Source organism: Mastacembelus armatus, chromosome 6 (assembly GCF_900324485.2).
Source record: "Mastacembelus armatus chromosome 6, fMasArm1.2, whole genome shotgun sequence".
NCBI lineage: Eukaryota > Metazoa > Chordata > Actinopteri > Synbranchiformes > Mastacembelidae > Mastacembelus > Mastacembelus armatus.
This window is the reverse complement of record NC_046638.1, coordinates 23,322,621-23,338,580: the sequence shown is the minus strand read 5'-3', so window position 1 is coordinate 23,338,580 and position 15,960 is coordinate 23,322,621. Positions and strand designations below refer to the sequence as shown.

The window sequence follows — 15,960 nt, the reverse complement described above, 5'->3', positions numbered from 1 at the left end:
AAATGTTGGGTCTACGATCCGTCTGCACACACCCACTATAAAGCTCGTGGCCGCGCGCTTAACATTCAAGCGTGGCGATGGGGGCCTCTGTGGACGCGCACAGGAGGCTTGACGTCACTGAGGCGCCCTGGCTCTCCTGAGCCGCTGGAGAAAAGATGGGAAAATCAGACAGACATCTACCCAGAAATTAACATAAAATGACCGTTTCTGCAGCTGGTTTGCATCTGACAGAGGATTCGGCGTTGGCACCGATCTGAGCTCCACCAGACAACGACAAAGGTAGTTAGTTTGGGCAGGTTTTCACCATCGGCTATTGTGTTAGCGAGGAAAAAAATAGACCACATAAATGGGAAGGAATAGCCTCCATATGTCAGGACGAGCTAACGTTAAATGTATGTGTATTTGATATTTTAGTCTTTTCCTTGTTATTCTCTCCGCTCGACGTGTGAAGAAAAGCGTAGTTTCAGATGGAAACGGGAGGAAAATGGATCAGGTTTGATATGGGTGTCTCCGGAGCAGACCTTGTACATTGTCTTTGGGACTGTCTAAAATGCTTTTATTCTGCTTTGATTGGAGGATTTTGACATCACACCCAATTAACCTAAAGCGTCAAATGTGTCTGTGTCCAACTGAGACACTATTATTTCTCTTTTTATTCAGTTTTCAAGCTGGGAGGGGTTTTTTCCCACCATGGACAGTCCCCCTTTCCTTTTCCCTCCCTTGCTAGTTTTAACTCATCGCGTTGGAAAATGATCCAGATTGAAAAATGATCGCACAAACAAAACACACGAAGCAATTTGCACGTGTCAAACATACGGCAGCATGTAGGTGCAGACAGAGGGAGAAATGGTGCGTTAACTTTGCGTTAGCTAACAAGGCCACGCAGGCTGCCTAACGAAACGCCTGTGGTGGGAATTCATGCAAAAACCAAATGTAAACCAGAGCAGCACACGCAGCACACAGTGGGATTTCCGGTCAAAATACATGACAGGACAGTTACAACCAGCCTCACCTTAAATCTGTGGTTCTCCATAGATGTTTAATTGGTGGGACCTTTTTGGGGGTACCCACCTGAGAAGAATTTGGTTCTTAGACATGACTTTATACACTCACATAACTGTCTGTACTGCAGGAGGGGTCCAGTTTTGACAGGTGCCAAATGTTAAAAAACAAACATAAATGACTGTGGACTGCATGACATAAACCTCTGACAGGGCTTGTTGCTGATTTTCTTGGGTCTCAATGCTGCTTTGTCAATTTTACATTGATCCAGTTGTCTTTTTATTTTTATTATTTATGTGGAACAAGTGTGTTTTTTTTCTTTGCAGATTGGCATCATAATTTGTAACAGTGGATAGCTCCTGTTGGAAGAGGAAAGGCTGTCAGCATTATCGGTTTCTGGTAGTGGAGAGCATCAGAGCTCTGTTTTATCATGAAGAGTGTGCCCACTGTCTCCAGTTGAAGCAGCATTGGCATCGCATATCAGCACAACAGCTGAAAGGCACAGCCACAACTTCTGCAAGAATATATACTAATATTTGAGGTTGTACGTGAGTTTTGCTGTCAGCACCGTTCTCCTTACCAGAAGATGTACAGTAGTGCCCGCTCTGTTGGCAGAGGTGATGCCAATCATAGTGGAGGGAGAGATGGAGGTGGCGCCGGTAGTCAGGGATCTGGCCGTTCCCCTCGCCTTCCCCGCTCTCCTCGGATGGGGCACCGTCGCACCAACAGCACCGGAGGCAGTGGCGGGGGCCCTGGAGGAGCAGGAGGCAAGACGCTTTCCATGGAGAACATCCAGTCCCTCAACGCTGCTTATGCCACCTCAGGACCAATGTACCTGAGTGACAATGAGGTTGCCATAGCAGGCGACCACCTTCCCAAAAGTGGTGGGGCGGTGACAACCATGGGGAGGCAGAGGGTGACGTATGGGTCGAGGGGCAGCAGTAGTGGAGTGGTGGCTGCTAGTACTCCCAACATCTCCACCTCAGTGCCTGCCAATGCTGTGTTGCCAGCAGGCATGATGGGAGGTGATGCTCTAGCTTTTGGGGACCACCACATGGCCTCCACTGTGCCCCATTCTCTGAGGCAGGCCCGGGACAACACCATACTTGATCTGCAGGCCCAACTCAAAGAGGTATGTTCCTAATCTGTCTCCTAGTTTGCAGGTTTTCTCTGTAAAAAGGGGGAATTATTGCTGAAGAAGCTGACTTGCTGGGTTTTACAGACCACAACTTAGCAGACAGCATTTACGTGCTATTGTTTTATCCCTCTATCTCAGGTTCTGCGAGAGAATGAGATGCTGCGGCGAGAAGTGGAAGTTAAGGAGAGCAAGCTCAGTTCCTCCATGAATTCTATCAAGACTTTCTGGAGCCCAGAATTAAAAAAGGAGCGAGCTCTTAGGAAAGATGAGGTTTCTAAGATTGCTGTCTGGAAGGAACAGTACCGTGTAATTCAAGACGAAGCACAGGTGAGTGTTCCCTTATGTTTATTTGTGTAGCTCTAATATACATCTCTGCTTCTGATCAACTAATTTTTCTCCATTTGAGTCGTGTCATCAGAACGAACATGTTTGACTGGAGAGATGCATTTCACGACAGCATATCAGCTTTGGTACAACTGTGTTACTCTCTTGCTGCATAGGTTTGAGGCAGTTTTGAACATCTAGTTAATCCTCTTATACACAGCTATATGCTCAGACTTAATAGATGAAAGACTCCGTAAGTCTAAAGGCGGCAGTAGCATCTCTGGATGCTTCAGAAAATTGTTGTAGTGTTGAATGGGATAAAAATGTTTGGTATATTTTAGTCAGTGAAGAAAAAAAAAAGAAAGAAATTTAAATAAGCGTGAATAGTGCTTTTGATTTAGTGCAGGATTAGATGATTTTGGTTTATTGTATGATTTGGTTGCATGTGAGGTGAAATTCTCAACAGCTGTCTTTTTGAGTTTTCATCCCATTTTGTTGTCTATTAAAAGTAATCACTCACAAAGACTAAGTGCTGAGAGCAGATTGAGTGAGTGAGAGTGCACTGAAGCTACTTGGTGTTGACTTTTGATTCTTTCATTTATTCCAGTTAATCTTAATCGAGTGCTTTTTTTTTAAAAATCTTTTTTAATAGTATTGTATAGTTCTACTACTACTGCATTTGTGTAAATAAATTACATATGTTTATCAAACATTCATGTCATTACAAAAAGTCAATCAAATTTTAAACCTGCAGCGTGTCGTGGGAATTGTGCAGATTAAGTTTAATTAATGAAGAGTTTTTGTTTCGCTGTGATTCCTAATGGATGGGCAGACCTGTATAATTTGCTGTTTTCACTCCTGCTGAGTCACAGAATCACACTGTGGACTAATTCCCAGTAATGCCTGACTAGTGCAGGGCTAATCAGTGGGTGCTGTAATTTAAAATAGTCTGCTTTTGTAGGTCAGCCTCCACTTCCCACATTGGCACACACACACACACACACACACACACACACTCACTCACTCACTCACTCTGTCTCTCTTTCTCAAAAGCATTTTGCTAATTATGTCTTCTGTCTTAAACTGCATGCACTCATTGAATGTATGGCCAACTGGCCATCTACAGATATATATTCACTGCTCTGTGCATTATTTTGATGTGTTTCTATGCTTGTTTGCTTGCACAGCATTTCCAAACCTAAATAACAAGCCTTTTATCTGCCATTGCCTATAAGGTAATAGTGAGAAATTGTTTTCATTGACTGATTTTAAAAAAGGTCAGATACTTAAAGTAATAATAAATACTCAATACTATTTAAAAAAAGAACTAAAATACAAAATAGTCTTGCTGCATGGAATAGAATATGACATACTGTATATCATAGGATGTTGTGAAATGCTAATGATATTTTATTAGCTGCAGTGGAAATGATGTTTGTGTAGCAGGCAGAAAATCTGAACTATCACAGCATTTTTCAATGAACTTTTCTCATCAAGAGCTGTGACTTACTGTTTAGATCAGTTTAGGTATTGACTACTATCTCTCCTCAGGGAGAGAGGGAGAGGGAGAGAGATGGCTGCAGTCACAGCAGTGAGTCAGCCTTAGTCACGGGGTGGAGAGGGTGATGGAAAGGGAGGGTTAGTGAGAGGAGAGGTGAAAGTATTAGAGGGAAGAGATAGGGCGAAGGCAGCAAGGTGGATGAATAGTGTGTGTGCTGGTGGAGGGAAAAGGAGAGAGTGACAAAGGGGGGGCTGGAGAAGGAGGATGGAGAGAAACGGAGGCAGACACTGACTTCTCTCTTTGTTCTGTCGTCTGAAAATGCTCACAGCTGGTTCAGTGTAACGCAGCCTTGTGCTCCTGTCTCACAGCAATCCTGTGTTCGTGGAGTCAGATGCCACAAACAATGCTATACTATACTGGGCTGATTTCATTTCACCACTTGTATTTCTCTGGGCATGAAACGTAACACTGTCCACAGAGCCCGGCTGTTGGCTGTGCATCTGTCAGAGCATGGCTAAGTTTTCAGTCATGATAAGAGGCTGATTTTAAACAGTGTAACACTATATTCTGCCAGGATCTATTTCCATGAAGTAGGATGGATGAAGCTGAAATAGCAGTCAAAATAGGATATGTCTTAACCTCATCTACCTGTGTGTAAATCAGTTTTGCACTATGGGCTCGCAAGCAAACAGAAAAACACATAAATATTAACAAATGTCTGTGTGTCTGTAGCATCTCCAGATGACTGTTCAGGCTCTTCAGGATGAGCTGAGAATCCAGAGAGACCTGAATCAGCTGCTGCAGCAAGACCCTGCCAGCCAAGGCCGTGACCTAGCCCTGACGTCTGAACCTACGGAGGAGAACTACCGGCGGCTACAGGCTGAGCACGAGAGGCAGGCCAAAGAGCTCTTCCTCCTAAGAAAGACCCTGGAGGAGATGGAGCTAAGGATCGACACACAGAAGCAAACCCTGGGAGCCAGAGACGAGTCCATCAAGAAACTTCTGGAGATGCTGCAGAGCAAAGGTAGATTTGACCCTCAGCAGAGTAGCAAGGAAAGTTTTGAGTGTTTACAAGTGGTAAATACCTTGACTGAATATTTTAACCACTGAAACAGTGTGCTTATGAAACTACAGACATCTGAGGTTTTCATCCAAAAACCTTTGCATAGTGACCTCCCAGAATATTTACACATACTTGGGGACACAAAATACCTAGGATGTCACATTTGACAAACCAGAAACCACAGAAACAACCCCAAGTCCACGTAAACCCTCTGAAAGTATTGTTAGATAAATACAATTAAAATACATTGGTAAATAAATGCCATTAAATTAAAAACAGTGTGTTTTACTCATTTGGTTTGTTTCATGTGTGTGGAGCAGTGAATGCACCACGCCTACTGAACAGCTGTTATAAAGACTAAACTTTGCAACTATATATAAATGTCTTTCTACCTATTCTAACATGTTGTTATATCTGTTGTCAGGCCCATCTGCCAAGGCATCAGAGGAAGACCAGGAGCGGACCAGGAGACTGGCTGACGCAGAGATGAACAGACATCACCTTGAGAGTTTACTGGACCAGAGAGACAGAGAGATTACTGCACTGAGAGAGGTAATGTCTGTTTCAGCCATGGGAGATATAAGATAACTTTTCTGTGGTCTAACTACTAGATATATATAATGTTTGTCTTCTTATGACCCAACAGGAGCTGCATCGTCGATACGAGGGAACCCCTGAATCCACTAAAACTAAGGCTTTACAGACTGTCATTGACATGAAGGTGAGGATTTAAATAGAGATGACTGTGTGACATAATGTATGCAGTGTGTCACATTAGTGTTAAAGGTTCTTTCATCCACCCCAGGATGCAAAAATCAGCTCACTGGAGCGGAACCTGAGGGACATGGAAGAGGAGCTGCTAATGATGAAATCCAATGGACTTCTGAGCTGTGAGGAGCGTCAGGAAGAGATGAAGCAGATGGAGGTTTACCGCAGCCACACCAAGTTTATGAAAAACAAGGTCAGAGATGCCACATGAGTTTAGTGTGAATGACCTGTGGAGTTACCAAATAAATAACTATTTATCTATTGATCTATTTCTTACCCCCACCCCTCCCCCCAATTGGCCTCATATTTTTCAGATGGAGCAGGTGAAGCAGGACCTCTCCAGGAAGGACACTGAGCTACTTGGATTACAGACCAAGCTGGAGACGCTCACCAACCAGTTCTCAGACAGCAAGCAACACATTGAAGTCCTCAAAGAGTCCCTCACTGCCAAGGAGCAGCGAGCTGCCATCTTACAGACGGAGGTACAGCATATACATATCTCTACACTGTTGGCGAGAGGACTTAAGAATATGTATAGAGCACTTTAATGGTAAAGTTGTTGTTGGGGAGTAGGACATCGCTCTGGTCATTGGCTGTTGTAAGTTTCCAACCTTTTTTCGGCCAGGTGGATGCTTTGCGCTTGCGCTTGGAAGAAAAAGAGGCAACTCTGAATAAGAAGAGCAAGCAGATACAAGAAATGTCAGAGGAGAAGGGGACACTCAACGGGGAAATCCACGACCTCAAGGACATGCTGGAGGTTAAGGAGCGCAAAGTTAATGTACTACAGAAGAAGGTGATTTTAAACTGGCCATTTTGTGTTGAGTGTCTTGTGGCTAGAAAGTCATCATCCATCATGTTACAGTGCATGTGGGTTTTTTTTCCATTTTGATTGTTACTTGTGCTTCCTCTGCAGATTGAAAACCTGCAGGAACAACTGAGGGACAAGGAGAAGCAGATGAGTAGTCTGAAGGAGAGAGTAAAGTCTTTGCAGGCAGACACTTCCAACACTGACACTGCTCTCACCACACTGGAGGAGTCTCTTGCAGAAAAAGTGAATATATTTCTGCCTAAATATTTTAACACATTTAAGCTTTCTCTTATGTGTGTTCATCTGTAGCAGGATACATTTGTTGGGTGGTTATGTTTGTGATGGCGGCATATGCGATTGTTTCTGCCGCCTCCTCCTAGGAACGCATCATTGAGCGCTTAAAGGAGCAGCGAGACCGAGATGACCGGGAGAAGACAGAAGAGCTTGAATGTACCAAGAAGGAACTAAAAGAGTTGAAGGAGAGACTGAGCTTACTGCAGGGAGACCTGTCAGACCGAGAGGTGAGAAACCTACGAACAGAAACGCAAGCTCACACGCAGACACTTGTTTACACTGATTCTATTAATACAGAAATGAGCATAAGGTTTTTCCCATTAATCTTTTCAGTGAGTCATGAATGCCAATTTTAGATCTTATCTGTTTCAGTTGCATCAGTCCCATGTCCTGCTCATTTGATAAGCTGATACAGATTCAAATATACTTCTTTGTATATATGTGTGTATGTGCAGACCTCACTGTTGGACCTGAAGGAACATGCATCATCCCTGGCCTCCTCAGGGTTGAAGAAAGACTCGAAGCTCAAAAGTCTGGAGATTGCCTTGGAGCAGAAGAAGGAGGAGTGCATCAAACTGGAAAACCAGCTTAAAAGAGTGAGACACATCATATAAAGTATCAGTAGCATGTGACTGGCTCAAAAAAGCCTAATTCTATTTAGCATTTGTCACTTTTCTGATCTTTGACCCTGGAAGTGACCACAGCTGACCCTTGATCAGAATCTTGTCATCTGTCAGGCGCAAAATGCAGCCTTGGAGGCTCAGGCCAACACTGAACTGGCCGAGCGCATTAGGAACCTTGAGCAGGAGGTGGCCCGCCACAAAGAGGATTCTGGGAAGGCTCAGGCTGAGGTGGACCGCCTGCTGGAGATCCTTCGGGAAATGGAGAATGAGAAAAATGACAAAGACAAAAAGATTAGTGAGCTGGAGAGGTGGGTGGAAACATGCATGTGAGGTAAACATGACAGATGTGTGCATTGACTCGGCACCATTTCTTCTAGCCATATGCTTGGAAATAAACTGTATTGAATGAGTGATTGTCAGTTTTATGTGCAGGGCCTTAATTTTTTTTTTTTTTTTTTTTTTAAATCCTACTAGCTTGGATTTTTGGTCTCTTAATTAATTTGATAGACATTTTCCTCATGTCGCTCTGGGAACAATTGCCCCTCGTGCATTAAATGGTGGATTTTATTGTAATTTGGCCCCCTGCCATTTTGACATCTTAGTGGGATTGTTTTGAAAGCCAAAGAGGTGAATGCTATTAGCAGTCCTGTTTTAATGGTGGTAGGTACAGTTGCAGTAATTAACATACTGGCGTCATCTTTCATGTGATGTCTGATCTTTTCCCTGAACATGGTGAGCTTATGTGACCTTAAAAGACACTATGTAATCCTAGAGTGGATGTGTATGTGATCTCCCCTCCTTCTTTCTTTTTCTTCATATTTGCTTATCTTCCCGGTTTGAGCTTGTTTTTCTCTTTACTGCTTTCTTGTCTTTACACTGGAAATCTCCAATCCACAGTTTGGCCTCCAGGTTAGTGTTTGCTCTTTTACTCTCTCCTCTGTGTCCTCACATTTCTCTCCAGTTGTTTCTCTTCACCTTTTCACCCCTAGCATGTGGTGCCTCAAGCAGTTGCCTTGTCTTGACATACTGGATTGTCTTTTGTCTTATCCCTGCTCATCCTCACTTTACCTCTTTCACCCCATGTCAAGTCTCAGAATGCCCCTTTGCAGGGCTGTTGAACATCTTGCCAAAGCACGTCTCAAAGCAAATGCATTTAAAAAAAAAAAAAAGATCTTTTCATGGGATCACCTCTTTGCTTCTGCATTTCTTTATAAAATGCTTTTTATTTGCTCTCTGATATAATTTGATGTGCAGTCATCAAATGTCTACAATCATGATCAACGTAACATTCAACATGTCATGTGGCGTCATTTGAGTAGTCACACACACATCTAATATGCAATGTCTACACTTAGTTCCATGACTGTTTGCACAAAACCCTATTTATTTGTGTATGCATGCATATCTTAAAATCAGTCTGTGAAAATACGCTGTTTGATCTGCCTCTGCAGACCCAAATCTACTCACTGCACATCATGTTTTCAAAACCCTATTTATTTTCCCCACGTTAGTCATTCATTTGGAATGAAAAGGAGTTTGTTTGTCAAGTGAGGCTATGGACTGACAAGTTCATAACATGTACTTTCTCCACTGTGTCTCTATAGGCAGATGAAGGACCAGACAAAGAAGGTGGCATCTCTAAAGCACAAGGAACAGGTGGAAAAGAGCAGGAACGCTCGGCTCATGGAAGAGGCCAGGAAGAGGGAGGACAACTTGTCTGAGACCTCACAGCAGGTGAAGGTGGGGCATGTGTGTGCGTGTGGACAACTCAGATTATATGAATCCCACCACTGCTGTGCTAAGACAACAAATCTAAATTTGACCTCCTGATTTTCCTGCTCTGAAGGACACTCTGCGTCAGAAGACGGAGCGCATAGAGGAGCTGGAGGAGGCCCTGAGAGAGAGCGTTCAGATCACTGCTGAGCGCGAAATGGTGCTCGCACAAGAGGAGGCTGCCAGGTCACTGCAGGAGAAGCAGGTACCCCCACCCACCCACACACCCTTAATAATTCAGCTGCAGGCTCACAACTATAGTACATGTATATCTAACCACACCTATACACAGATAAATCACATACCAACAAAGAAGAAGAATATAGTTGTTTTTCCTACTACAGTTTCATACACTGAGATTATTTCCCCTTCACCTTTTTACTGTCATTATGCTGTTTCTCACCCTTTCTTCAAGTCCCTCCTCTCCTGTGGCCTCCTGCTCTTTCTCAGTTCTTTTATCTTTACTTGTTGTTTTCTCGTGTTTTCTCTCTGCTACACACCGCATCTCAGAAGCACTCACTCAAACCAATGCATGAGTCCAACCTCGCCCACTTTAAGTGGTCTAAGGTATGAGCCCAGTGTGTGTGACCTCCGTCAGTGAGCCACAACACTTAACAGGGGGTGGACACAGTAACAGCAACAACTCTACAGTTCATGCAGTCTGATGCTACAAGGCAGAAAAGGATATATTAGTTCAGTAATTCTGGGGGCCATTGAGTGTGACGTTGCTGGGCTGCATGTCATTGCAAAGTGTTGGTGTTGTTTCCACTCTCTGAAACTTTCATTTTATTTTGTTTACCTGCTGTTTGCTTATAAAAATGCTTATTGACATATAACAAATAGTAAATATCGAAATTAAACTTTTGTGCCTTTTTAAGTAGATAACAGGTAAATGAAATTTAGTGGTCTGGTTTAACTGTACCTGTGTTATAGTTTACTCCTAGTCCTTCCCAAACACCCACGTGTCATAATGGAGCATCCTGGAAAGTAATCAAAAATGTTTTGCTTTATTTTCTTGAGAAAAGCATCATACCCTTACTGATGGTTTTAGATAATCTGCTCTTGTTCCATTCATGATTTGTCTCTGTGTGTGCGTGTGTGCATGCGTTCCCAGATGGAGGAGCTGCTAGGGGCCATGGAGAAGGTGAAGCAGGAGCTGGAGTCCATGAGGGCCAAGCTGGCCTCCACCCAGCAGTCTCTGTGTGAGAAAGAGGCACACCTCACAACCCTGCGGGCTGAGCGCAGGAAACACCTAGAGGAGGTGCTGGAGATGAAGTAAGACGCATGTTGATCCTGCTGTAGTTGCGAGGACACTATTGACACAGTTCATTCCCTGGCCCCTCACCTTAGACGTAACTCTAAGCTTAACCCTCGAACTGACCTTTCACGTTGTGTGTGGACCAGGCACAGTGTCCTTACAAAATAGAAATGTTCTTAAAATTTGTCCACACAAACATAGATAAGCATGTACACAAACACATACAGAGTCGGGTGGAGTAGTCTCTGGATTATTGATTGCTACCATCATCTTTTAAAATGTCACCTAGCCATCAGGATGACTTTGGGCAATGAATAATAAATGATAATTGAGCTATTTACTTGACTGGTTAAATGCCACGTTGTTTCATCCTCACCTATCAGACAGGAGGCGCTGTTGGCTGCTATCAGTGAGAAGGATGCTAACATTGCCCTACTGGAGCTGTCCTCCTCTAAGAAGAAGAAGACCCAGGATGAGGTGGCTCTGCTGAAGCGGGAGAAGGACAGACTGGTGCAACAGCTCAAACAGCAGGTGGGGAAGGAGATTCTGACAAATAAGACATTACAGCAGTTCAGGCGTTGTCGTGATTCCACACATTCATGATGTTTCTTCCTACATGGTTAATGTGTCCATTGGTGATGGGAACAGCGAGTACAAGGATTCAGTGTCCATGTAGAGACACTAGTTGTCATTGTGACTTACCACTAACAATAGTTTATTTTATCACCAGGTACAATTCAAAATTAAATGTATGTCTTTGGCAAAAATCCCTAGAGAATCATCTGTCTCAGTGGGAATAAATGTTTTCGCACTTGTACTTGAAGTCTCTGGATGCAGTTCATGAGCCAGTCAAATAAAAGTACAACAGTGGGAGGTTTCTGACAGGCTCATGTGGAGCCAGCATACAGAGCCAAATACTCATTTTGTTTAAAACTACTATTATTTTTGTAAATTGGACAGAGTCTCTGAGGTTAAACAATATATGCATTGGAACGTTGAATCACACTGTACTGGAATCTGCATAGAAATAGGTTTGAAACTAGAATTACATAATTCTCTATAACGTGTATTAAATGTTTTTGTCAGTATGACACTCCAACTTTCTCTTCTTACTGTATTTCATTTTACAGACTCAGAACAGGATGAAGCTGATGGCAGATAATTATGAAGATGACCATCTGAAGGCTGCTCCAGACCAGACAAATCATAAACCCTCTCCAGATCAGGTAGCTTCCCTCGCCACATGCCACTGTTTTACCTGAATCCTGTTTAGGTGATGTCTGATGTACAGATGGTTGAACTAGTGTTTACTGTTTGATTAAAAATTGATTGTTTTCTCTAACTGCACTAACAAAGTGTTCCTTTCTAATGCGGCGATTGGCTATCAGGATGATGAGGAGGGTATTTGGGCATAACCAAGCTTTTGCCCTCCCCCTCTCTCTCTCAGCCTTTTTGTTCATAAGGGTGAGCTCGTATGACAAGCCAGATATGTTGCAGCTTCCTTCATCATTGCTTCTTTTGCATGTTTTCTTGTCCTTGATTCATTTTTTCTTTTTTGTTACTTTCCTCTCTTAACATTGTCATCATTGCGTGGTCACGCTGTCAGAGCAGTTCTCATCCCAGGCTTTCACATTGCTCATTGATTGCTTGTTGGTGGCTTGTGGCATATGGATTAATATGGATTAATGATTGTGTTTGCATGCACAAGCTTAGTGGATGGGACAATTCTGATCCTGGCTCGGTGTCATCACCTAAAAATAAAGCTTTGCCTGAGACACATTGTGACCCATGCAGAAAAGATTTGCGTTTGATCATTTTTCTCCCCCTTCAGTAGTGTCCTGAGGTTTTGTCTTGTGTTCACACATTGAATATTCCTTTGTTAAACTTGTCCAGTGTATCATCTGAAATAGATTTTTTTTTTTTTTTTCTCTTCTGTCTGTATCTTCCCTGCACCCTTCTTTCTTCCGCACTGTGTGATCTCTCTTCACCTCCCTCTCATCTTGTAGATGATACCCCCTCTTCTAGCCCTCTCCCAGAACCGCAGTAAGCTCAAGATCTACATCGCCCACCTGACAGACCTCTGCCATGACCGGGACCCCAGCATCCTGAGCCAGCTCACGCCTCCCTCTCACTACCACCACAGTGACCCCAAAGACTGGGAGGACGAGCTCCAGAAGATGAGTGTCCAACAGGTAGTGGAGGAGCTCTGTTATTCAGCCCTCACTTACAAATCCCAACTGCTTTGTCATTTTTCCCACCTAATTAGAAGTCTAAAACCACTGGGTTTGTTTCTTAATTCATCACAATTTAAATGTATGAGCCCAGTGTTACCTGCTGTGGTAAAACCAATCTAAATCTTTTTTTCCTCTGTAGTTGGAGCGGGAGCTGGAGGTGTGTGAGAAGGAGAGCGGAGAGCTTCAGGAGTACGCCAACTCTGTTCTCCAGCAGATTGCAGACTACTGCCCCGATATTCTGGAGCAGGTTGTCAACGCCCTGGAGGAATCATCCTGAAAACTCTGTGACCTCAGACACTGATCACCCTCTGGTCTTTGCATAACCTGCAGCTGAGCCCTGGTTCCCCTACCTCTAATCAACAACGCTCCTGGAAGGGGGGGAGAAGGCAGGGGAATTTTTCACACTGCTGAGCTTTTCTTCTTTGTTCCCCTCATCCACCCTGGACCAAGCTTTCATGACCTGTTAAGTGCTTTCCTGTCTCATTTTCCCTGAAAAGTGTTATCAAATATCAGATAACTGACTAGAGTTCTGGTCATTTAATGACAGCCATGGCAGATGGAGGGGAAGAACTAAATGCTTTATGTCAGCAGAACATGCCAAATATTACTTGTAGTATTCTCGCAAACTTACCAGTGCACACCAGTTAGTTTGGAACAGGTGCATAGGGAGAGAAAATATCAGATGAAAAAAGCAAAAATCCGCACAAAGTCTTGGAATATACTGCCAGCCATCGTCTCCCTAGATGGCTCCATTCACAGCAGGAATTGTAAGATCAAGCACACTTACCTCACCCACTTCTTTCTCAGTGTTTTACCCCTAAGATTTCTCTCAGAAATCCTTTCACATTAAAAGGGTGTGAAACTTTTTTCCTAACAGGAGGCAGGAAAGCACTTTCTGTCTTGAAGCACCGGGGAGCTGCTACATCTGTAGGTGAGCAGAGAAGAGCTGAGTTCAGTGGGTGTCTCGTGGAGCTGTGTAGATGCTTGTTTTGTATTTTAGTCACTTATCCCCAAGTACTGCGTTGGGACCCTGTCACTAGTTAGAAATACAACTACTGGTGGCTGATCAGCATTTGGGAAATGCCACTTTTTAACCAAATAAATGCAGCATGTTCTCCAAATGTTTCCCAGCTCTGAGCTGTGGATCTGTCTATGTAGCCAGAATCAGGTGTTGGTACGTTTTTACTGTGTTGACTACGGCTGGGCAGAGAGGGGGGACCTTTAACATGGATCAAAGATCAGATTTTAGTTACACTAAGTTCTCAACCAATGAGAGAGAGGAGAAAATTTTTTTTTTATTATTATTATTGGTATTAATTTTAGAAGGTTTTGCACATGTCCTTTTGTTTATGAGGTATGCAATGTTTCTTTGAGAACGTTCTAGTGGCCTTGGAGCATGCACAGAGATCAGTACTGGACCTAATGCAGGGATATTTATTCCTCTGTACTATTGGTGCTAAGGCATGATGTAAGAATTTTTGATCTGATCCACTGATCATTCAGTCTCATCCAAAGTTTCTACAGATGTTACTTAAAACTCACCTGATCTTCAGTTTAACTGAGTCACTGAAAAATACAAGCCGTGCCCCTTTTTCTTGTATTTTTCTAGATCACTTTCAGATGTATGACAGTGTTTAGTGCCACATTACAAAAAAGCATAATCTAAGATTAAAGTGGGAAACATCCAGGTATAAAGTACCAATATTGTAAAAATTAAGTCAGAACAGACTGACAATAAATCCTGACTCAATTATAATGACTATATACTCTGGATATTCTTGACTTCATGCCTGGAAAAAAGGCTGTTTTGAGTTCAATTTCACAATATTGCGACTTTATTCTCAGAAGGGAACTTTAATGTGAGAATTTCAGTTTTTAAATTTGTCTTTATGTGGCCCTAAATGCTGTTGTACATGTCTAAGTGATCTCTTCTTTATTGTATCTTCAGGGCTGAGGTTTTTAATTACTAAGTGCATCTACATTTACAGGAAATGAAAGTCTCTTTTCAGCAGATTTTGACTTTTTAGATCAGTTTGTAAATAACATGATACATACAGACTGAATAAAGGTAATTAAGTGGAAGGTGTTGTGCGTTCTTTAAAAAAAAAAAGAGAAGTTAAAGCAGTGCAGTTGTCTTTTGTCTAATTTTGTCATCATGACAAAGTGTGTGTGTGTGACAGTACTGCCATAATTTGCAGAAAGTCATGTTCTATAGATATATATATATAAATATAATGCATATATATATAAAAATGTTTACTGTATGGATATGCATTGAATGTTTGCACAGTCTTGAAGTGCAAGCTGCTCTGAACAAAATGACTGTCGAGTTAGTGTCCTCAGCAGAAATGGAGGAAAGAAGTGTCAAAAAAAAAAAAAAACTTGTCAAACTAATGTGTGAACAACAAATGTTTTCAAACCTTGACTGTGTAATAAGAGAGTAATTTCCTTGCATTTATAAGTGTCATTTTTTTTATATTTCCCCCTTGGTGATAGAAATGTATTATCTCGAGATCCCAGTGTTTTGTTTTTTTTTTCCCCCGCTTCTTACCTATTGATATTTTTTAAGTCTCCAATCATCATGGCCCCCCTGCCACTGCAAGAGGAACATAATGTTACACAACAAAAGTGCATCAGTAGAAAAGTAGATTTTTTTTTTCAAACACACTTCCTACATGTCATTAATACACAGCTAAATTTGGTTGGGTTGATCCTTTTTTGAAGTGGCCTAACAACTGTCGTACTGAAAAGAAAACATGCCAGTTGTTTTGGAGAATTTTAGTTCCGTACTTGTTTTTGTACTTGTCAAATCTCTAAGTGGAGATTAATTTCCTTCCTTTCATTTAAAACCGTGTACCTATCAGCGCTGGTTTCAAAAGACGAAAGCATTTTTCATGTATTTTAAATTGTCTTCAGCCTGTATTACCCTGCCCTTGCCTTAATGTCTTGTCATCTCTTTTTCAACTCCTTTTTGAGGAGCACAGTGCTGATTAAGGGGCTTCTGTCAAGTTAATTTCATTCTTTGCATTTGTATAAGAAATGTACTGCCTTCTGTCTGTGTTAAGAATCAAACTGTGTAAAAGGAAAGAAAACAGACATTTGTGAGTTATTTGGATTTTGTATGTATGTAAATAAATAAATTATAAGCCTTGGTTTCTTGTTTAGGCCTTAGAG

The 15,960-nt window shown here is 42.3% G+C and overlaps 1 protein-coding gene across 1 annotated transcript; it reads left to right on the top strand.

The window, feature by feature from the left end:
- The first annotated feature begins 132 nt into the window (after positions 1 to 132).
- LOC113132851 (ELKS/Rab6-interacting/CAST family member 1) lies at positions 133 to 15,938 on the top strand. Its single transcript, XM_026311228.2, has 20 exons — positions 133 to 279; positions 1,329 to 2,134; positions 2,279 to 2,467; positions 4,698 to 4,989; positions 5,453 to 5,580; positions 5,675 to 5,749; positions 5,834 to 5,989; positions 6,111 to 6,278; positions 6,422 to 6,589; positions 6,710 to 6,847; positions 6,985 to 7,125; positions 7,354 to 7,494; positions 7,636 to 7,829; positions 9,126 to 9,261; positions 9,368 to 9,499; positions 10,409 to 10,569; positions 10,936 to 11,083; positions 11,683 to 11,778; positions 12,559 to 12,744; positions 12,926 to 15,938. The coding sequence occupies exons 2-20, from the start codon at positions 1,589 to 1,591 to the stop codon at positions 13,061 to 13,063; spliced, it is 3,333 nt and encodes a 1,110-aa protein (XP_026167013.1). The 5' UTR covers positions 133 to 279; positions 1,329 to 1,588; the 3' UTR covers positions 13,064 to 15,938.
- Positions 15,939 to 15,960: the final 22 nt, after the last annotated feature.